At 49.1% G+C, this 22,121-nt stretch overlaps 1 protein-coding gene across 6 annotated transcripts in view; it reads right to left on the reverse strand.

Moving 5' to 3' along the window:
* Nucleotides 1-22,121, reverse strand: part of Ttc7b (tetratricopeptide repeat domain 7B) — a 236,444-nt gene that overhangs the window by 27,548 nt on the left and 186,775 nt on the right. For all 6 annotated transcript variants that reach the window (XM_004837069.3, XM_013065309.3, NM_001303304.1 and 3 more), the window contains 2 exon segments: nt 15,751-15,891; nt 1,579-1,781 (listed from right to left, as the gene is read on the reverse strand). In XM_004837069.3, coding sequence (XP_004837126.1) covers nt 1,579-1,781; nt 15,751-15,891 — 344 coding nt within the window.

The following is a 22,121-nucleotide window of genomic DNA, read 5'->3' on the forward strand; positions in this document are numbered from 1 at the left end:
AGAGACTACTGTTTAGATAATACGAAAAATTATTTATAAAGCTGCATTGAGTTACAGTACTGTATGTTTATAAAAGGAAGTTGAAAAAGATTAAATAGCTGTCATGATTTGGAGGTTTGATTTATTTGTAAAACTGAAAATAACTGTCTTCAGTTTTCTATTTAATGGGCACCTACCAGGTTCTAGGAACTCTGTGAGGCTTGTTACGCGAATCATTCACTCAGTTCTCACACAGCCCACCTGGGTAAGTAGCCGCCCAATTCACCGCAATACCAAGGCTCCCTGAGGCTAAGAGACAAGGCCAAGTTCAAGTCCACATCTGACTCTTCCAATGGCATCTAACTCTCAGTGAGTCAGCATTTTCTGCTGAAAACTTGTAGTTATGGCTCAGAACTTTCTATGTTTTGGTTATGAGAAATGATAAGGCAACAAAAGTGTTGGGATCCTTTGGAGAACGTTTTACTGACTAGTTACAAAACCACATCCTCTCAGTGGCAGATGCTTTCCTATTGAAAGAAGGATGCTAAAGTGCACAGCACTTATGGGCCTTCCCCAAGATTAAGGACGGAGCGAGTGACACCAACAGATCAGGTCTCTGTCCCTGGACTCCTTGTCCTGTATCACATACCACTGTCTGATTGTGGGTGTTGAGCTCCCAAGTGCTGCCGATGCGAAGGGCACCTCAGTTTTATTAGGAGGCTCAGAATCGGGGCCTGGCTCACAGGCCCAGGGAAGGCAGGGTGGCCCTTCACTGGCTCTTGGACCTCATTTACTTTGAGTTTCAGTTAAGACTCCCATAGGAATGTGACAGCAGACGGAGGGCTCTTGACAGCATGCCCGGCCAGAAGAAAGGAAAGGGTTTGTGGCCTGTATGGGGATCGAACTCGAAACCTTGGCATTCTTAGTACCATGCTCTAACCAACTGAGCTACCTGGCTGCCACTTGGTACATTTTGAACAGAACCCCCAGAGTGACCAGTCTGCTCCCTGCCACAGTGATGTTCAGACAGCTGGTAGCAACTCCAGAACCTCTCAAAGGTGGCCCAGGGCAAGGGGCCAGCAGGGCAACGTGTCTCCCTTCTGGCTGGGCACCCAGAAGAGGGATGTGTGTTTTTGAAGAGCTGCCATACCCACACAGGGTGGGGAAACTAGAGTGACTCACCTGTGTCCCTGGCTGAAGATGCCACCTCTGGAGTCTCAGGCTCCCTGGACCCCACCCCACCAGTGCTGTGATCTTTGCGCTGAGGCCTCCGGGGTGTGAACAGTCTCTCAAGGTGGCTGCTGTAAGCAGTGCAGAGACCAAATTGACAACGACAGTGCCCAGGTGGGGCCCCAGGTGGCTGGCAATCCTGGCTATACCGGTGGCCCAAACTGCTCCATGGCACCTAGCAAGACCCTGTGCAGGATGGTTATGGCAGTGTGCTCACCTCCCAGGGTGCCATGTGCATGAACTACCATGGGAGTGGGCTGCGGGCTTCCTGCAGTGAGGCAGCCTGGCAATCTAACTGTGACTGGCCTCTGCTGCCTCCTTGGGGAGCCCTGATCCAGCAGTGGGGGTCCCGTCCCGGTGCAGACTCACCAGGCGCTGCATGCTCTTCACATGGGTGGGACTGATGGACAGGGCCTCCTCATACCACCGCCGGGCCTCGTCCATGTTTCCTCGGAGCTCAGCCACCTGGCCCCTCATGTACAGGACGTTGTGGGACATCGGGAAGAGGTTGGCAGCTTCTTGAGTACAGGCTGTGGCTTCTGCGGGTTTCCCAATGCCAATGTAGACCTCAGCTGTGGGAGGAGAGCAAAAAGCAGATGCTGTCTCGGTCCACTGGCCATCAGAGGCCCTGGGAGAGGCTGTCCCTCTGCTTGGGGACTTTTGCATTTGCCCGTGGGAGTCTGGCAGGGCCCAGAGCCAGCTGGTCCCCTTCTCCTTGTGGGCACAGCTGGGGGCCAACTGTCCCTTGGGCCCACTCCTGCCCAGGGGCTCCAGTCACTCATGCTGTGACCTTGAAGGGCAGACGTATGTCACTCCCAAACGGAGGGGACAGGCCTGGCTGGGCCCTGCCCCCACCTCGGAGGACACCGCCTAGGGCACCTCGGCATCTGGACAGAGGCTGGCCTGCCCCCCGCCTCGGCTCTGACCACACAGAGAAAGGGAAGAACATGCCTGGGACAAGCCAGCCAGGGGCACACAGCCTTCACAGGCAGTGGCTCTGCCCTCCAGGGTGTCCTCCTGATGCCAAGAGCGTGATGAGGCTGGCAGGCCGAGGCTTATGTGGGGAAAGGCATGAAATCAAAAGGCTGACCCACAGGACCTGGCCCCTGCCTGGGAAAGTGACCGAACCCTAGAGATCCATAACTGTTAACATCAACAAAGCCTTTGAGAAACCAAGCTGACCCTTTCACAAAAGCAGGGAAGTGATCTTTCTGCCAGTTTGAGGACTCAATTCCCTTGCTTCTGGGCAGAGAATCTCAGATTGCCCTGCAGCTCCAGCTGCCCCCAAGAGCCACCATGCATTTCCAACTGCCTCCTCTGTCTCCCAGTGTCCAGGTGAGGACACTGTCTTGCCCCCTGGGGTGCTTCTCCCAGGACCGAGTCTGAGCACAGCACCACTCACTCCCCAGGCTTCCAGGACATCTGAGTCCTCTCTCCATTCTCCCCAGGACCACCCCGGCCACGTCCATCAGCTCCCCTGCTGGCCTCTGCCTGTGTGCTCCGACTGCATCTCCTCAGTGCTTGCCTGGACCCCAGCCTCGCCCTGGCAGTGAAAGATGTTCAGGTTAGGGATACCCACGTGTAAACTAATGCACTGTGGCCTAGCGTACACAAGAGCATGCAGAAATGGCGAAGCTCTAAGAACACAATCAAAAGAGAAATAAGAAAAGCTTAATTATCTTCTTCCCTTCTTCTCTCTGAGTTGTCTCCTGGAGCCCCCTCAACCTCGGCACAGCCTCCTCGCCATGTCTCCTCTGTCCTCAGGCCAGCCTGTCCTCCACAGCAGCTGCCCATTCTGCCTCTGGGGCAAAGCCTGGGGCAGTATCACAGCTTAGATCATCACATCCCCAAAGCCCCACACACTCACAGGCAGGGTTTGGGGAAGGTGACTGAATCATGGGAGCAATACAGCTGACTGGCTATTAGAGGCGGGGCCTGGTCGGAAGAGGGGGAGGCTGGGGTGTGACCTGGAAGGGTCTAGCTCCTCCCTTCTCTGACCACCTTCCGTGAGGAGATCAGCATTCCTTCCCCCAGCCCTTCCACCATGCAGCTTCTGCCCTGCAGCTGCTGATCATGGACTGTAGGCGACTGCCAAAATAAACCTCTCCTCCTTTAAGTTCTGGGTGTCAGGTATTGTGTCCTAGTGACAGGAAAGTGACTAAAACACACAGACAGGTGACAGACTGGCCCGGGGACTTACACAGGGCAGTCCTGGAAGCTGCGCAGTTCCAATACAGTCTCCTGAGCTCCAAGGTGGCAATACTGTGGCCGTGGCTTTCTCAGGAGACTCAGTTCAAAAGACACATGGGGGTTATGGGGACAAGGGAGACATTCTGGCTTTCGGTTTGGGCCAGGTAAAACCCTACCTCTCCTCTCTCAATGACGCTGTCAGGGCCATTGGATGTCCAAGTAACAAAATTCCCTTGAAGCGCTCGCTGGACAAATGTGTGTCCTCTGCGGTTTGGGGCACCAGAGTGTGGCGATGCCTTGGGAGCTGCACACAACGTCCCTGTCACTGTACACTGGCTCTTGACTTGCTTCCAGTGTGGGTCTGTGCCATTCTCAGGGCTCCAGGCCTAGAGCTACCTGTGGGTGGCTAAGCCACAGCCAGCCTCTCCCACTGGATCACTGGGGAAGCAGGCCAGCTTGGGGACATGGAATGATGGCTACCAGAATTTCTATAACAAGAACGAAGGTGGTGGAAGCCTGAAGTGCCAATGGGACAGTGTATTGTGAGTCCTGTTCCATGAAGGGACCTTGTGAGCCTAAAGGTAATTGTCTTAACTACTTTTCTCTCATTGCTCAGACAAAATATCTGACACCCAAAGTTAAAGGAGGAAAAGTTTACTTACCTCACAGTTTGTAGAGATTTCAATCCATAGTCAGCTGGCCCCAAGGCAGGGTGGCTTGGCAGAGGAGCATCGCAGAGGAGAAACAGTTCATGGTGGGCAGAAGGTAGCAAAGCAAGCAGGGGACGACCACACCTCTTTCTATCCCTTACATCTTATCCAGGCTACTCAGGGTGGATAGCACTAATACCTGTAATTCTAGTGCCTTTAATCCTAGCATAGCACCATGAGCCAACCCCAGCATCACACACTCTAGGTCCAGCCACCTCTGAAAAAGCCCCACCTATGACTGCATGAGGCTTTGAGGAGACATCTAAACACACGCCATAACAGTGATGCCAAACATCCCACTTACCACCATAATTTCACAAGCCTGGGGGCCGCTGTTCCTACTTCCCATTGGGAGGACAGGGAAGACACAGGAGCCAAGTCAGAAGGCAAAGAAGTGAGAAGAATTCTCTCCCATGCTATAGAAGTAGCTGGAGGGGACTCAAAGCTCTGGTAAGGCCCGTGCTCCTGAGGCGGAGTGGGCAGACAGGGCCTGGGCTGGCGTTGTTCCAAATACCATTTTAGGCTCAAGTAGAAGGACATAGCACAGCATCCTGCATTGGTCTTCAAACTATTTTTGCCAATGGAGCCTCTTTTCCAAAGAACTTTTAGGCCATTATGTAAACAGATTTTTAAGAGCAGGCACTGTGGCTTCCCTCTTGGTTTGTCCCCATCCCCATCTCTGAGGGGCTGCTGGGGAACCCCAGGACTCTAGGATTCCTGTTTGTAAGTCACAGTGTCCTGACGGCCAGGAGGACTTGGTGTTTGCCCTGAGCCTCTGCTGGCCCTGGGCAAGGCAGTCAGCTCGGTGGGCCTGTTCAACTGTCCAATGGGGCCTGACCCTGGTCCTACCTCCCCTGGGGCAGCAGTAAGGATCTAAGGAGATGGTGGGAGGCTACAGAGGGCATGGCAAGGTGTAAAGAGGTCAACAACTATTTAGCTGAGACAGGACATGTGGGGAACCAGGCCCAGCCTTTACGATGGCTCCTCTAAGACAACAACTTAGTATAGCCATTCCTTCTTTAAGAGGAAATGACAACTAAACCGGCACAATGTCTTAGGCTCCAGGGAGGAAGTTTGGTGGGGGGTATCTAGCATCGATCAAGGAATTTGGGATAGAACTGAGGGAGGATGCAAAAGGATTACTGAGGCTTTCCAAGGTCCCTGAGATCAGCCCAGCAGACAGCCTTCTTAGTTGGGGCACACAGATGGTCCCCAGAATACAAGGCCACATAGCAGTCATTGTGAACTTGTGCTACATGGGACACCTTCCTTATGGGGAGCCATGGCTCAGACAAGGGCCAAGGTGTCCCAGAAGAGGGTGCCCTAACGCCCAGTGGGGGTCAGCAGCCCTCTTTTGTTCTCTTGCAGCACTTGCTGTGACCTCTATCATCACCTCAGTCACATCATCTTTGCTAGGGGACCCCGATCCCTGCTGCCTGTTTCTCCGAGGGGCCCACCTGCCTCAGACACACACGGCCCCTTCCTCAGCCTCCTGTTTCTCTGACTGGTGATTCTGGGGGACTGGAGCCTACTCCCGTGGCCTCTCAGAGCTCCTCTCAGAGCTCTCTGTCCAGGGTCCTGCCCCGGGTGCCTCAGTCTCTGCCTGTTCTTCATGCAGGCTTGTTTCTGCAGCAGGGAGGCCCGCAGTTGGGGCTGGGGAGCCCCACTGTGTTGTGAGGCACTGTGGCCCAACTGAGAGCAGAGGGCAAGCCTTGGGAATGGAGCTGGGATGTAGATACACATCTGCCTCCCTTGCTTTAAACAGTTGGGAACACAGGAGGTAAAGAAAAGAGAATTTATACTTCCCTAAAGCCTCCGAAACAGTCACTGTTTTTCCTAGCCACAGTCTCCTCTGCATCCCTTAGCATTTAGAAGGTGCTCAAGAAAAGTTTGCAAGTATGAGAACATTGAATGAGGGCCAGAGTAGGGCAACAATTTCTGTGGCTCAGGTCAATGAAGAAAGCCAAAGGGCAGAGAAGCCGAGGCAACTGACATTTGCCTGTCCCATCCAGCAGGGCGAAATTCAATTAAAATAAATAAATGAAGGGCTTTGTGAGCTCAAGAGCTCAGGGGAAATTGGGGCCAATCACCCACCAGGAAGAGAAGACTTCGGTGCAGGCTGAGCCGCAGTGCAGGGCGGCTCTGCGAGGTCACTCAGAAGAGGGTACTGGGTAGATATTCTGTCCTGTAGCTGGCGGCTGACGGCCTCTAGGCAAAGGTAAGGGTTGCTCAGGCCCAGGGCACTTCCTACCCTGTTCTGAGAGCTCCACTAAGCTCCGAGTGTCTGCACTATTACTGTGAGAAATGTTGAAATAAATCTGTGTCCAGATCTTCCATGGTTCCTGGAGCAGATGAATGTAACCCCAGTGTTTCTGCTTGGCGTTCAAAGTCAAGGCCTTGCCACTCTCCTGCCTCTGCCCTCCCTCCACACGCATGCTCTGCCAGGTCTGTCTGGTGGCCTCCTCTTCTGGGCTGCCTCCGCCCACACACTGCTCGCCCCACACGTGGCTCCCCAGACGCTCCGGCACCCTTGGCCGTCCCATCCCTCTGGCACCTGCATGTGCTCAGGACAATGCTCACCCGCCATCTCCCCATCCCCAGGAGATGCCTTGCTCCCCACCCCCTGCTCCGCCCCACATTCCTAACTGCCTTATGCACAGACCACAGACAGAACTTCGGGAACTGGATGCTGACCCAAGCTCCAGATGTTCTTTTCCAAGGCCGAGTGCTGTTTCCAACTGGGGGCCCAGTGCTGGATTCACCCAAGTTCTGTGCAGGTCATTTCTCCATCCATCCATCCATCCATCCATCCATCCATCCATCCTTCCATCTGACACATCCAGGCCTACTTGCTGTCAGCTGCAAGGTCCCTTCCCTGTGCCCAGGGCTGTGTGGGCTGCGTACTGTGAGGTGCTGGGCTGACGGGGTCTGGAGTCCATCCTGGACTGTGGTGCAGGTGTGGCCTTGGCCTTGCCTCGCAAACCCGCCTCCGGCCTGCACAATCTGCTCTGGGGCTTAGTCTAGCAGAAAGGCACCTGTTTGGAAACTCACACAAAGGGCAGTCAGTGCTGGAGGCGGCACCAGGGTACTGGCAGATGTTTTAGGTCACCTGCGTGTGGCAGAGAGGGTGGCAGGAAAGACACATGGCATCGGTACTCCCTAATCACGGAGGGCCAGCAGCAGCAGAGAGGGAGGTAGGCCGGCTGACTCAGAGGCCTTCCAAACCATTTCCTCTACCAGAACCTTGCTTTCCTAGAGTGGAGGCACGGTTGGGGGAGGGCAGGGGCATGCCCCCTCGGTGACACAGGGTGTCTGCAGCACAGAAAGTGCCTAGAGCACACCTCCTGTGCTCCCGCAAACTTGCTCTTTCAAAAAAATCGGTCTGAGGGGCAAGGAGGAAAGGGTCAGATGTTCCGATGGGCCTTCCTGTCACTCTTCTGGGCCACCAATGCCTAGAGGAGCCTTGGTCTCAACTCTAGCCCTGGGCTGTGTTTTCTCTGGGGAAAGTCAGGAAGTGAGAGGAGGCAGGGATTCTGTCCTCAGGTGTCGCCCACCCTGAGCTTCCCAGGGCTGGGCCCTGCAGTCCTAGGCTGAACACAGCCAAGGCCCTGTCCTCACTCAGGGCCCAGCCCAGTGTCCCAGCCAGGTCTTGGCTGCAGGGCTGCCATTTACCTCGGAGTCTGTGTCTGGCTGTCAGTGTGTCCAGAACAAAGCCTTCCCTGGGGGATCGGAGGAATCTATTCCTTCCAGACTGTGACCCAGATGTTCTGACTCCTGATCCTTCCCAGTGGGCCCACCCTTTTGGTCAACCTTGGCTCCTCATTCAGAGAAACCAGAAACCACCAGTGCAGACTTTGGGCTTCTTCCTGCCGCCAAACCAACAAGTCCCTCTGTGTCCTTGATGCTTTGATGGTTGCCCACTCTGTGCCCCTTGCTGCGCTTGAAGCCGCCTCCTATGCCTGGGCCCTGGACCCTTCTACTCTCTTGTCTTCTGAGGCTTCATATCTTCACACATGACCTCTCTCTTCTGGGTGCTGAGTGTGTTACCTTTCTGTGGCTGTCACAAAGTACCTAATACAAGCAACCTAAAGGAGGAAAGATTTATTTTGCCTAATGATTTCAGAGTTTCAGTCCAGGGTCAATTGGCCCTATTGCCTTTGGGTCTGTGGCAGGGTTGAACATCTTGGTGGGAGTTCATGGTGGAGTATGCTGCCCATTTATGGGGGCCAGGAAGTGAAAGAGAAAGACAGGAAGGGAAGGTGGTCCTCTTTCAAGGCCACACACTAGGCCCCTCGTACTCCCAAGCCTTTTTAGTACATGGGTCTTTTGGGGATATTTAAGATCTAAACCATAACACTGAGAGTCTCAATCAGTAAATTTCCGTGTTAACCATCCACTCCTCTCCCAGTTCCATGTTCCTGCTACAGAGGATTCTTTTTTGTTTGTTTGTTTGTTCTTTATTGGTACATTTTAGGTATATAATTCATTTACATTTATCATTGGGTGCTAGTACTTGTACACGATATATCTTGGTTCTTATTTTTTTCCCCATTACCTGTGCGCCCTTCACCCCCTCCGCCCTTCCCTATTTACATAGATTTCATTTCCATTTTTTTTCTTTTCTCATAGTTTTTCCTTTCCCTTTTTTCCTTTCCCCTTCCCCTCCCTTCACTCCTTCGTCTTTGGACCTTTTTTCCTATTTCAAATTATCAATTATTCATTTTAATCATTTTTACCCTTGTTTACACTATCAGTTTCTCACACTAGAGAAACTATTCAGTATTTACACATATGTATCCTATTTATTTCACTTAAGAGTATGGCCTCGATATGCATCCATTTAGCTATAAATGATCTAGTTTTTCATTCTTTATGGCTGAGTAGTACTTCATTTTATACAAAACTCATATTTTCTTTATCCAGTTTCCAGTTGATGGGCACTTGGGCTGCTTCCAAGTTTTAGCTATTACAAACTGTGCTGCTATGAACATGGGTGCACATATATCACTGTGGTATGAATCTTTTAATTCTTTGGGGAAGATCCCCAGCAGGGGAATAGTGGGGTCAAATGGGACCTCTAGTCCTAGTTCTTTGAGGTATCTCCATACTGATTTCCACAGTGGTTGCACCAGTCTGCACTCCCACCAGCAATGGAGAAGGTTTCCTTTCTTTCCACAACCCCTGCCAGCATTTGTTATTGGTTGATTTCTTGATAGCAGCCATTCTTTCTGGAGTGAAGTGGAATCTCAGCGTTGTTTTCATCTGCATCTCTCGAATGACCAGTGATGTTGAACGTTTTTTCATATATTTATTTGCTGTTTTTACTTCTTTGTCTGAGAAATGTCTGTTCATTTCAGGTGCCCATTTTTGAATTGGGTCTTTGAATTTGGGGGGTCTGATTTTTTTCAATTCTTTATATATTCTAGATAGTAGACTTTTGAGGTACAGCTGCTAATTTTTTTTTCCCACATTGTAGGTTGTCTCTTAGCTCTGTTGGTGGTTTCTTTTGCAGTGCAGAAGCTTTTTAATAAGATGAGATCCCAGTTGTTGATTCTTTCTGCTAGTTCCTGTGCTGCTGAGGTTTTGTTCACGATACAGAGGATTCTTCTTGGAAGGTTGGTGTATGCTCCCTGCCTTCACTTTCTCACTTGCCACCTGCTCTATAACCTGCACCAGACAGTTTCCAGCTCTGCCATTCTGTGAAAACCAGTCTTGTCAATGTCCCCAGCAACTCCCATCCACCAGATCAAATGGTGCTTTGTCTCCACTGTGCTCAACTTCACAGCAGCATTTCCTGCGAGCCATATCCTCCTTCCAAACACTTTTTTTGAGAGCGATTAAGGGCCTGCTGCATGCCGAGCTCTCCATGCTTTATCTTGTGTGACTGTGTAACTTTCTCCTCTTGCAGAAGAGGACATGAGACTCATCAGGATTAGAAAGAAATAAGTTGCCCACATCTCACTGGCAGTGTGTGGTGAAACAAGGATTCGAACCACCTGAGTCCTAAGCCAAGTCCTTAATTGCATGGCACAGGCCCCTGTCAATCCCTTCCTCCTGTGATGCCTTGTATCCTGCTTCCTTCTTGCTGACCACTCATGTGAGTCTTTGGCTTTTCCTCTCTTTCCCAAATATCCACTGTGGAGGGGCTCAGGTCTCAGCTTGGCATTTTTCTTCCTCCATCTTCATTCTCAGGCCTTTTTACTACACTGGCTGATAAATCCCAACTCCCACTTTATGTTTGCAGACCAAATCTGACAGCCACCTGTTATTTGCATGTGCTCAGGCATCTGACACTCCCAAGTCTGACCTGGACTCTGAAATCGCTTCCTCCTGGACCCCAGCACATTAGTTTCTCCCTAAGGTGCCTCACTGTGGGAAATGGTATCATCACCGACTCAAGCCCAGTGATCAGCATTCTTCCAGGATTCCTCCTTTTCTTTCACCCATCCCACCTCATCCACCAGCTCCACCTCAGAAATGCATCTCAGGAGTCCAGTTCCCACTGGGACCACCCAGGACCACCAGGCTGCTTCCTCTGTGCCTGGACCAGTGCTCCTAAGTCCTTCTGCTCCTGCAGCTCCCCTGCCTTTCCTGCTTTCCATTCCATCTCAACACTGAGCTGGAGTGAGCTTTTCACACACTAATTGGATCCTTTCATGGTCCTGCTTGAAGCTCATGAGTCACTTCTCAATTCTTTTAGGCCTGGGTTCTAAGATCTTAACAGGGCTACTGGGCTACTGACCTGGGGTGTGATCTGACTCTGGGCCTGCTCATTCTTTAGGCTTCCTGTCCAGAACCCTTCATTTCTCAGAGCTCACTCTGCCTCCAGGCCTTCTCACCTGTGCCTCCCTCCAGGGTCCCTGACCAATGGTGACCATACTTCCGGTCTTGGCTCAACTGTGCCCAGATCTCATCTGGCTGCCCCTCTTAGGGGAGGCCTAGTGTTTCCAGGAGGTCACAGGAGCCTGCCCTGCTCCTTCCGGGCACCTGGCACTGTGGAAGTTACATGCTTCTGTAATTGCTTTGCTGTGCATCTGTAAACTCAAGGAAGGCCGGGACAGTGACTGTCTTCATGACCACTGAGCAGAGAGCCTGGACATAAGGAGATGCTCAGCAATACTGTGATAACCACCTGAGTGCCTACTGGGGTTTAGAATGAGGGTTCTGGGCCACACTGGTTGCCTTTGTAACTCAGGCTCCTCAATATCTGAGCCAAGCTACCTTAGGCAAGTGATCTGACAGCTGTGCCTCAGTTTCTTCATTGTGAATAAGGATATTCATACTGTGTCAGGTTCTAATGAGAACCAAACAAGTTAACACATACAAAGTCCTGAGAATAACACGTGATACATATATACTGTTCTTGATAAGTTTTAGCTACCTGTAAGTTGTAGACAATTAGCCAAAACCCTCTAGGGAAGAAAGGGCTGGTGGGTGGAGCTGATCCCTCCAGACCAGCAGGGTATCTGGGCAGGCCTGGGCCCCAGGACTCTGCATTCTGTCTCCCAGGCATGCCCTGTGCAGTGGCCTGCATGCCACCTGTCTGGGAGCTGTCTTCATCTTGCCATGTGCACATGCCACAGGATCACCCCTCGACCCTACTGATGCAACCTCCTGGTGCCTGACCATAGCCAGGGAGGAGGAAGGACAGAGGGGACAGGCCAGGCTAGGGCCTAGGAGTCCATGAGAGTATCATAGCTTTACATTCCAAGCAGAAATCAGAAAATCTGATCTTGCAAATCTAAGAATAGCTACTGGTTTCGGCTGTGAGAAGTGCCAAAGTGAAAGCTATAATTATTAGTAAGTAACAAGCAGAAATTAACCACCTACCGCCGAGCCATTTTTAGCTGCCATCCCAATGTGGGAATTGAAAGATGGGCCGCCAGAAGCTGCATGGCTTGGAAAGGCTCTGGTTCAGCTCAGAATTACAATGACTGAGTTTCCGGAGGCCCACAGTGATGCTTGAGTTGATGAAGGGGGGTGCATGGTTCCAGGGGCCTCCATGCTGAGTAGCAAGGCCTCTTGCTCTGCCCAAGTTCTCCTGGCTTCTGCCCCAGGAAGACTGCACGGTGCCCACTGCTATCTAGCTGGGTCCCCCTGCTGTGGGCTGGAGGGAAAAGACCCTCCCTCTGACCTAACTTAGGAGACACCATACATACAAATGACACCACAAGATACTTGGAACTTTTAGAAAAAGAGTCCAAAAACTGGGAAGTTGCTTTCTAAATATGATGGGATACCCAGATGCCATTAAAAGAAAAGAAAAATACAGACACAAGGCAAATTTCTTTGACACTTAATAATGGCTTATTAGGTAAAAAGAAAAAGCTCAATATTTAAGAAGACAAATGGGCAAAAGCCATAAGCAGCCAATGGAAACACCATTTTTCACACTCAGGGCTGGCAAAGATCTAGGACTTTGAGAATCTGTGGTGTCAACCAGTAAGTGAGAAATGGACACTCACATGTTGTTGGCTGGCTTAGATGGTATGGTTCTATGGAAGGGACTAGGACAAACTATCAACATTAGAGAGTACACATCCTTTGCTCCATTATTTCTACTTTTTGGAGTTTATCTTAGAGATACAGAACAAATATACTTTAGGATACTTACAAATTATCCATAATGGCAAAGTACTAGAAATTAAACATTAATCAACAGAGAACTGCTTAAATTATGGTGTTTCTACAGCATGGATTTATATGACACAGCTGTAGAAAGTACGAGTCAGCCTTGTCTGTGCTCCTATGCGACAATATTCTCACCCTGTGTTAAGAGGGCAGCAGGGACACAGCCCAAAGTAGAATGATATCCAGAAGGGACAGGTGACTGAGGCCCAGGCATAGGAAGACCCTTTTCCTGTTAGCTCTTTCCTGCCTTTTCAACTGTGTAGCACATGAATGTCTTATTTATTTGAAAACAATTTCAATAAAATTGTGACATAGGTCCAAACCACCAAGGAACAAACATGCACAGCCTGGGCCGGCTCGGCTACCAGGTATCCTGGTGAAGTCTGAGGCTCTGAGGTGAGGGTGCCCAGAGCAGCGAAGCAGACACCCTCCACAAGGCAGGAGGACCCTCTGTGGCCAAGCATCCTTGGTTTCCTGGGCCTGGGTTTGCACCTGGGCCTGGCCAGTTCCCTGCCGGAGCAGCTGGAGGCTCGGCTGTCCGTCTCTTCACCTCCTTGCCAACAAATGCATGTACAAGTGTCTCTGATGCAGTGGGATAGAATCTGAGGTCATCTCAGAGTGACCTTTCCTGCAAGACTAAAATCTGGGCCACCTCCAGGGGCTGCCATCACAAGCTCCTGCTACACTTAGTTCACTGGAAAAAGGCCCAAGAGAACAGCCCCACAAATGCCAAACACCATGGCCTTGGGTGTCAGGCCTTGATCCAATTTCTCTAAAGCTTGCAAAATGTATGGCACCTGGCAGTACTGCTGGAGCTGATGATGGACACAGGAAGTAGATGTTACCTGGTTTCCATGAACTGGTACAAAATGAAGTCACCTTTGTTTTACCTCTCAGATCAGTAGAGTTCAAACCACATGTGGCACCTCCTGACAACTCAGTGGGAACTGTGTTTTCTTCTGAATTTACTTCTTCAAAGACTATGTGGATATATAATCTTGACTCATGTATGGCTTGGAAACAGGCAATACGGCACAAATTCTATTGGCTCCATTCACTTATGCTTCATGCAATGCTCACAACACTTGTATAAGCACATCTGCCCAGAGATTAGAAGGCAGCTGTGGCATGTCCTTTCTACAGTTCAGGTCCACCAAGCTATAGAATGTTAAAGCCACACACATTGGTTAGTAATGAAACCTTTATTCTGTCCTATCAGCCACAGCAATGAGAAATGAAGCTTATGAGATTATATAAAATTTTAAGGATAACTCCAAACTGAACCTTAGTTACCAAGTTCTTAAAGTTCTGATAAGCAACTACAAAATTTCCTCCCCAAGTCATAGCAGGTCACACAAAGTAGTGCAAAGTCCCTAGAGAGCTGAGTGGGGGCAGCAAACCTCAGGCAAAGCTCTATGGATTTCAGGTCAAGTTTTCTAAGGAAAAAGCAAGAGAAGCCCTGTTGGGGAGGTGAGAGGCAAGTCCACCTGGGAGAATTGCTATCAGCTTGCTGGGCTTTAGTCTCTGCTCTATAAGACTAGATTTCAAGCTGAATCTGAAAGACAACTCTGCTCCTACTCCAGCTCTGCATTCTCTTCCAGGCACCCACTCCCTTCCTTTCTGAGCTCTACGGTCACTGCTCACAGAGGTGACTAAGCAGGACATTGTCAGAATCTTGTGCTGGGCTTCTCTGTCACTGAGCTGGGGAGGTGGCCTTCCTGCAGTACCCTGGCCCTCGGAGGTAGCCTGTCTGTGACCTCTCTGTGCAATCGCCCTGGTCCCATGGAGCATGCTCAGTGGGGAGGAGTACTGCATATGCATGAATCAGCCCTCCGCTGCACTTCTACTCTCAAGAACATAATTTGTTAATTTATGGTGGTTGCTCTGGCTCAATTAAAGATGCTAAAAGAGAAAATGTTGTCTGGGTGGGGCCTTGTGACTGCCAAGCCAGGTAAATCCAACCAGGCTTTCATGAGGCACAGGTCCCCAATGAGGACACATAGGCTGAACATCATACAACTGACTTTGGCAAAAAGGAGTAAACAGACAGATAGCTAGTGGGTAACACACACACCTTCTTCCACCATGTTTGGGCTTTTGGCACAAACCCTGCCAGAAGTGAGTCCCAGAAGGCTCAGGCAGGGTCATGCAGATAGAGTGATAAAATCTGAGGGACACAAGTTACCTTTTATGTGGAAACAGAAATATGCAAGTAAATCAACAGTCATCATTTGCTTGGGAGCTCTTTACAGTGGGACTCTCACTGCTTCAAAATGCCTGCATGCTGGACTTAACTCTGGGATTTCCAGCTGTACAGAAGCATTGCTAAGCCAGCAGACTGCCCTGTGCCATGTCTCTGTGCCAGTTTCCAGGCCAGTGGCTTCTGCTGTCCCCTCTCTCAGGGGCCATCAGAGAAGGAGGGACCACCGAACACGTCTCCCCCTGCCCTGGCTTTGATAAAGACATCCGTGTTACCAATACCCCTCATACCTTCTTCTCCAGACTTGGCTGCTGAGATGTACCATGCACCGTGCTCATCAACCCTAGGAGTCAGGTACTATTCTAACCCCAGGGTGCAGATGAGCAAACTAAGGCTGAGCGGTCAAGACAGAGCTCAAGGCTACCCAGCTGCTAAGCAGTACAGCAGGGATTCCACTCCATGTCACCCACAAAGACAGTGTGATCATCTCCAGCACAAAGCCTGCACCCCAGACAGCAGACTCCCTGGGAATTCTGAGTGTAATCCAGGAAACCTCTCCTGGGCGCCTGCATTGGGCCAAGTTCTAGGTCAGGTGTGGATACAGGGGAAGGATGGGTAGATACTGAACAAATCACGATCCTTACAAAGAAGTGGCAAAAGTTTGGTGCTTGATGGCAAAGGTTTTGGTTTTGCTTGATGAGGGGTTCTGAGCTACACAGGTGAGAGCCTGCAGCCTTGGGCACAGCATGGCTTGTGGAGAGGGGTGCATGTGTGGAAGGGTTCACAGGGTGCAGGAGGGCGGAGCGGTACCTGCATGGAGCCAGATCTGTGCCAGAGTCATCCAGGGGTGTAGTGGGCCCTGCTTGGGGGCACTGCTCTGCAGAGATGAGGCCACTTCTGACAGTGCTTGCTCCACTCTTGAGGCTGCCACAGATGTGGCGTGGACAGAGCCTGTGGGAGGTTTCAAGAAGATGGGATCAGGACTGAAAGAGCAGGCCACCAGCCACAAACTGACGAATGACCCCTCCCGTACACAGATACGAGTGTGCAACACACACGCACACACACATACACACACACGCCCCTTCTCCAGGATGTTTCTGACTTACTGTCCGTAAAGAAATGGGAGCAGTCATTATGGCCTGGAACCTCAGTTTCATCCTTTTGCTTTAGCTAACTTTTTTTCAGCACACAGGAACATGCTTTGCTAAGGACTCCCTCCAGGAGCTCAACACAGGGTAAGTGTTGGGGGCAGGAAGGGGGTATAGCTGGATTCACAGCAGTTAATAAATGAAGTAGTAGGTAGGGATGTTACAAAGCACCATGTAGAGGCCTCAACGTAGTGACTGTATGGGAGAGGGCAGGGGGAATCATACTTTCCTCCTGGGGTAGTGTGTATAGTAGTCAGCTGGCCATTGTCAAGACAAACCCAGCAACTTCCCATTTTATTAGTGCAGCCTGGCCTTCGACAGGTGGGAAACACCCTTGGGCTGGCACTCATATTCTGTGATATGGCTTACAGACTGTAGAAAAAGTATACTTTTGCCCTGTGTATACGGATGGAGGTGTCTATTCTCAAGCTAATACTAGACTAGGCGAGGACGGCTTATAGTAAAATGCCTGGGGCTCAGAATAGCCACCTACCTAACTATCTGTAAAACCTGCTATCTTGAAAGGAGAGGACCCCAAGGACAGGGGCCACTGAGCACATTCACCAGGCAAAGACATAACTGCAGTGTGTGAGTCAAATGCAAAGGGGGCTTTAGAGGTCCTGACGATCAGAGGCCACCTCCTTAAGCAAGGGCTTTTTCCCTACCTCTATCCAACATTCATTTTTGGGGCATGGTTTCAGAACCAACAGCAGGATTTTTAGTTATTTCAAATGTAAAATTATAAATAACTTCAAATTATTTATATTCATCTTCAATTATCTTTAATTTATAATTCTTCAGGAAGTTTAGCATGGAGTTAAATATTCCAAGATTGTTTTTGGTAACTATCAACTCATTATGAAGTTTAAAACTCATAATATGTAAAAAGGCTGACTATGCTAGTAAATCGAGATCATTATACTCTGGATAACACAAAATTGTGAGCATAAATACAATTTCAGCTGGATTTTAGAATGTACCATAATTTGTTCACTTTAAGAGGATGTACTGCATAACTGGACTCCTGTATAATGTTCTGATTGCTCCAACATGACAGTAATGTGGACTCGTCCAACTACACTTAAATTCTTTGTGGGGGGTTGGTGGACGGAAACCAAAATCTATCAAAGGGAGAGCACTGCACCATCTGCCAATCCACACACAGGCCTGTGAGGACACTCAAGTGGAAAGTGGCCTCGGTGGAAGGCCTTGTGAGTCCTCCAGGAGGAAGCTGTGGTCCAAGAATGCAGAAACCGAGGCCAACACAAAGGATTCTGCCTTATGACATCAGGAACAGGTGCAGGCTGGCCACCAATCTGCCTTGGGTTAGATAAAGTAGTCTAACCCCATTAAAAAAAAAATCTAAGTATCAAAGTGATAAAGCTGCTATAAATATTTTTGGTCTAACTTTATTTCTTCTCACCAAAAATAATATTTTAACTTTGGTAATAAGGGTCTGGAGTTTCCCTGAGATTTTTAGTAGCAATGATCAGTAGAAATGATCAGTAGCGATGATTAAATAAATGAATAATCTAGGTCACGGTTGCTATATTCTGCCATTATCTTCTCACTGATTCTCAACCTTGACTTCACACGAAAATCACTTGGGGATTTAAAGCAGTCATGAAGTCACAGCTACACCCCAGACCAAGTGAGTCACAACCTCTTGTAGTGGAGCCAGGCATTTAACTGTTAATCACCTGCACTGATTTCAACATGCAGCGAAGAAGACTGAGAGCCACAGAGGAGGGACAGGAAGAAATGTAACAAACATTTTGGTGAAAAAGCTGGGACCCAGGCCGCAGCCTGAGTTCTCCTACTTCCTCGTAGCCAATGGTTCCAAGAAGATCTTGTTTTCTGGAACAGTGGTTCTCAGATTTCTTGGTCTCAGAATCCCTTTGGACTCTGGAAAGTTATTAAAGACCCTGAAGAGGTCTACATGGGTTTCACCTATTGATATTTGTCACATGAGAAACAAAGACGGAGGCATATTTAAAATACTCACATATTGGTTCATTTAAAAATAATAACCTGCTGCTATAGAACAATCTTACAAATTTTCTATCAAGTTCTATGGTAGGACTTGTATCTTTTAGAGGGGTTAATTTCACTTTTTGGATTAACAATTTTGTCTTTTTGGTCCACAAATGAACTAATCAGAACTACTGTACTGCCACAGTTCCTTTTCTTTGTGGTACTTATATACAATTACATTACTTAATTCCTAGTGTAATAATCCATTTTACTGTGAATAAAGTCTGGCGAAAGATGATGATGATGATGAGGACAGCAGTGGCGATTATCATTTTTAGAGAACATACTGTTTCAAGCTTGATGATGAGCTCTTCAGATATATTATTTAATCTTTAAACAGTTCTTTGAGGTAGGTAACAATGTTATCTGCATTGCTCAGATAACAAAATCAAGACTTAAGGAGGCAATATAACTACCCACGGTCGTACAGCCAGTTGGTGGGAAAACCAGGGCTCAAACATTGGTTTGACTCCAAACCCAGCCTCACAACCCAATCTCCTTTGCCACCTTCTGCAGGGCAGCTGCTTGGAGGCTTGTGCCTCTCCTTGCAGTGAGGCCTCAGGACTTCCTTGCTCTTTCCACCTGGGTATCTTCATTGCTATGTGGACCACAGGTTTCAAAGTTGATGTAACTGCCTCCCTTATTAGGCCATGTAGTTCTAGAAGACAGGATGTCCCTCCCTTTAGGTATTTTGTGAGACTAACAATGCCAGGCCCATCATAGGTATCAGGCTAATGGTTGTGGAATCAAAGAATGAGTAGTGTCAACAGAGAGGTCCCCACATGACCTTCGTAAGAGGGTGGCTTCTTTTTTGGGGATACATGTCTGTATGTTCTGCTCTTCTTCTCAGAAAAATGGGTGAGAAGCCAGAACCTTCAGTCTCAAAGGGTTTCTCAGTGTGGCTGCCATTACTTCTAACAATCCGTTCCAAAAATGACAGTGGCACATAGAGTCAAACAGTGGATGTCATTTAGTGACTTTTCCCTCTCTCTAATGCAACTATCCCATTAAAACAGAAAAGGATAACAGGTTTATCAGAATACTTTTTTTCCCTTACAATCAAGTCCTTGTTACACATATTCCCACAAGGGCAGAAAGCCTTCATGTTCTGAACTAGGAGCAGATATTAGGGCATTTAGAGATTTATTAATAATAGCAATGATTAACAACAGTAAAATTACAGAATAGTTAGCATCTACTATTCTTTTTTTATTATTATTATTCTTTTTTTTTTTGGTACCGGAGATTGAACTCAGAACCTTGCGCTTTCGAGGCAGGTGCTGGACTCACTGAGCTAAATCCCCGGCCCAGCATCTACTATTCTTGGCAGTAGCACAATAAATAAAATTCTTCCACTGGGTTGGAATTTGGGAGAATGATTAAAATCCAAAACAGTTTGTATCTTACTATTTTATGGAACTGAATTGGCATCAATATAGGTATCAGATTTTGACTTATGTTGGTAAAAGACAAGAAACATTGATTCTAACCCACAGATTTTTAAGGAACTCTTTTCTTTCTCACCAAAGCAAATGTGCTCCTGCATTGTGTATGACTTATGGCGGAAATGGCCAAATTGAGGTTTCAAAGGAAATCAGAAGGAAGAAAGGACATATTTCCAAACTGAAATCCAAGACTCTGGAGAAATGTTTCCAAATAATCAAGAAGTTCCACAGGTGAGCCAGGGAAAGTTCCTAGCTGCTGTTCACCTTTTACTTTTCCCACTAATTTGAAAAATGCTTATCACTGCTGTCACCCAGGGGCTGTGGGCTGTATAGCAGCTGCTAAGCTCCACCAAGGAGATAATGTGCCCCTTCCCCTCAGGACACAGGACAAAAAAGCCACTGTGAAACTAAATGAACCAAGAGCTGACATAGGCAGCTAATTGCATGCCCTAAATTTGGCCCAGGTTCTGTGATCTAATTGCCTAAATGGTCCAGGGTACACTCTGTGGGCGTGCTACCCTCCCACATTAGACCTGAGAGAGAAAATGTTGTCTTGGATATTTGCAACAAATGCAAAGTACCACGTGAAGAAGTGGTTCTAACTCCTAATCTAGGGTCCTCTTCTAGCTTTCTCCTAGACCACAGCATGTGTGTGTGTGTGAGCGTGCGTGCGTGTGTGTATAGGCATCAGGAACTATGGTGGAAGGACACTGTCCTACAGGCCAACAGGACCAAGAACTAAGGCCACTGACCACAGAGCACTGAGTCCCTCCTCTGACCTCTGACCCCTTCCCGAGCTTTGCTATCACGTATGGAAGCCTGCTGAGAAACCCTGCCACAAGTAGGATGCTTGGAACAGCCAGATGCAATTGCTTTGCAGCTGAAGCCTTTTCAAACTCCTTTTCCACCTATGGAAACAGAAACCTTGGGTCGATTTCACAGAAATTTCAAATGTGGCAACTACATATGACCCTATTTCATCATCAGAGTTCATCATTCAAAGGAATTCCAGAGCCAATCATTTTGTTAAGCAGAAGTTAGGTGGCTTAGTTATGTCTGTATTTTCACACCGAAGGTCACTGAATGCAAGGCATGTTTCCCTTCCAGCTGCTCTTCTGACTTTCTAGTGGCATTAGACAAGTGGCTATAATCTGAAGGACCTAGTACCTTCCTTCTGCCCTCATGTCTTCACAGCAGATCTCAGATGAGAGCTGCCCACCTTGTGACTTGGTGCACATCCCACTATGTTCTATTATGTGTGAAAACAATCAGCTGACACACGGTTGCTCAGGATTCTGGGCCGCTTTTTCCTTCACAGCCCTGGAGGATTGACTCGGCTGCCTCGTGTGCATGAACGTGGGCGAATGATGGCGCACGTGGCTGTGCCCCGAGTCCCATCTCCGTCTGTCACCCCCATTCTTTCTGCCAATACCTTTCCTCCCTGCATTTTTCTGAAAAGCCTCAGAGCCACTCCAGCTTAGGCTTGCAGAAGTCACCCACTGCTGATGAATCTCTGTGCCTATTTCCCTGGGTCTCCAAATGATTCAATACTATCTGCCAATGGGATTTATTCAGCTCCCAGTGCCTAGAAGCTGGGCCCCCAAAACAATCCTAAGAAGAAGGGAAAGCAGCCATTTCCCCCCAAAGACCCTATATACAAAACAGCAACAGGGATGACTAAGCATTCTGTCAGCCAGCCTGCTTGAATTTTTTCATTTTTAACAGGAAAAGGATGTCTGTCTCTCAAGACAGGGGTTGGAAACACACCCGCCCAATGCTGCAGACTGCTGGCAGCTGTGCCCTTCTGTTCCCACACCTGCCACCTGCGCTCCAAGAGCCCATGTCCTGGGCTGAGGAAGGGGAGGCAAGGACTAGCGATTAAGTATCTCTTAGTTTTTGGAGGAATAGGGAGAGTTAGGAGAGTTCACCCTAATCAGGCATATTTTATCTATACTTTTTCCCTTTAAACATAACAAATTTTGGTGCCACTGCCCTCCTGGGGAGGTAGGACCATTCTTGTCTTTGCTAGGGGTCAGCCTGCTGGGGAGGCTGGCTAGGGTTGGTGGCCCCTCACACCGTGCTGCCTCAGGTCTCCTTTCCATACCTGCTGCCTCTGCGAGTGCAGCTGTCCCTCACTGTGATGCCATCCACCCCTCTGTAACGTGTCTACCAGGTGACAGTGGAGCAGGCCTGCAGAGCTTCCGGGCAGCAGCCACCTCCTGCCAAGGCCCACTGTCAGCTCTGGGCTCCTCTGACAAACAACTCTGGCCACCTTTCTCTGAGTGAAGAATAGATGAGGACAACAAAACCCAAGGCCCCAAGATGAGACCACAATTTGCCAAGGACTTGAACAGAGTGTCAGTAAACAGTATAACTCTGACAGGAGGCATCTTGCCCTGAAAGGGAAAAGCTTCAGGGAAGAGCCCACTGAGGCAAGGAGAGAAGGGGCTGCACTGTCACCAGTGGGCAAGCAGGGGCCACAGGGCATGCTGCTGGGGGCCAGGTGGGCACTTGGAAGCATGGAGGGAAGCCATTCACAAGCATGCAGGGG

The sequence above is a fragment of the Heterocephalus glaber genome, unplaced genomic scaffold, assembly GCF_053883595.1.
Source record: "Heterocephalus glaber isolate CG9 unplaced genomic scaffold, H.glaber_assembly_v1.0 deba00001608, whole genome shotgun sequence".
NCBI classification, from domain to species: domain Eukaryota; kingdom Metazoa; phylum Chordata; class Mammalia; order Rodentia; family Bathyergidae; genus Heterocephalus; species Heterocephalus glaber.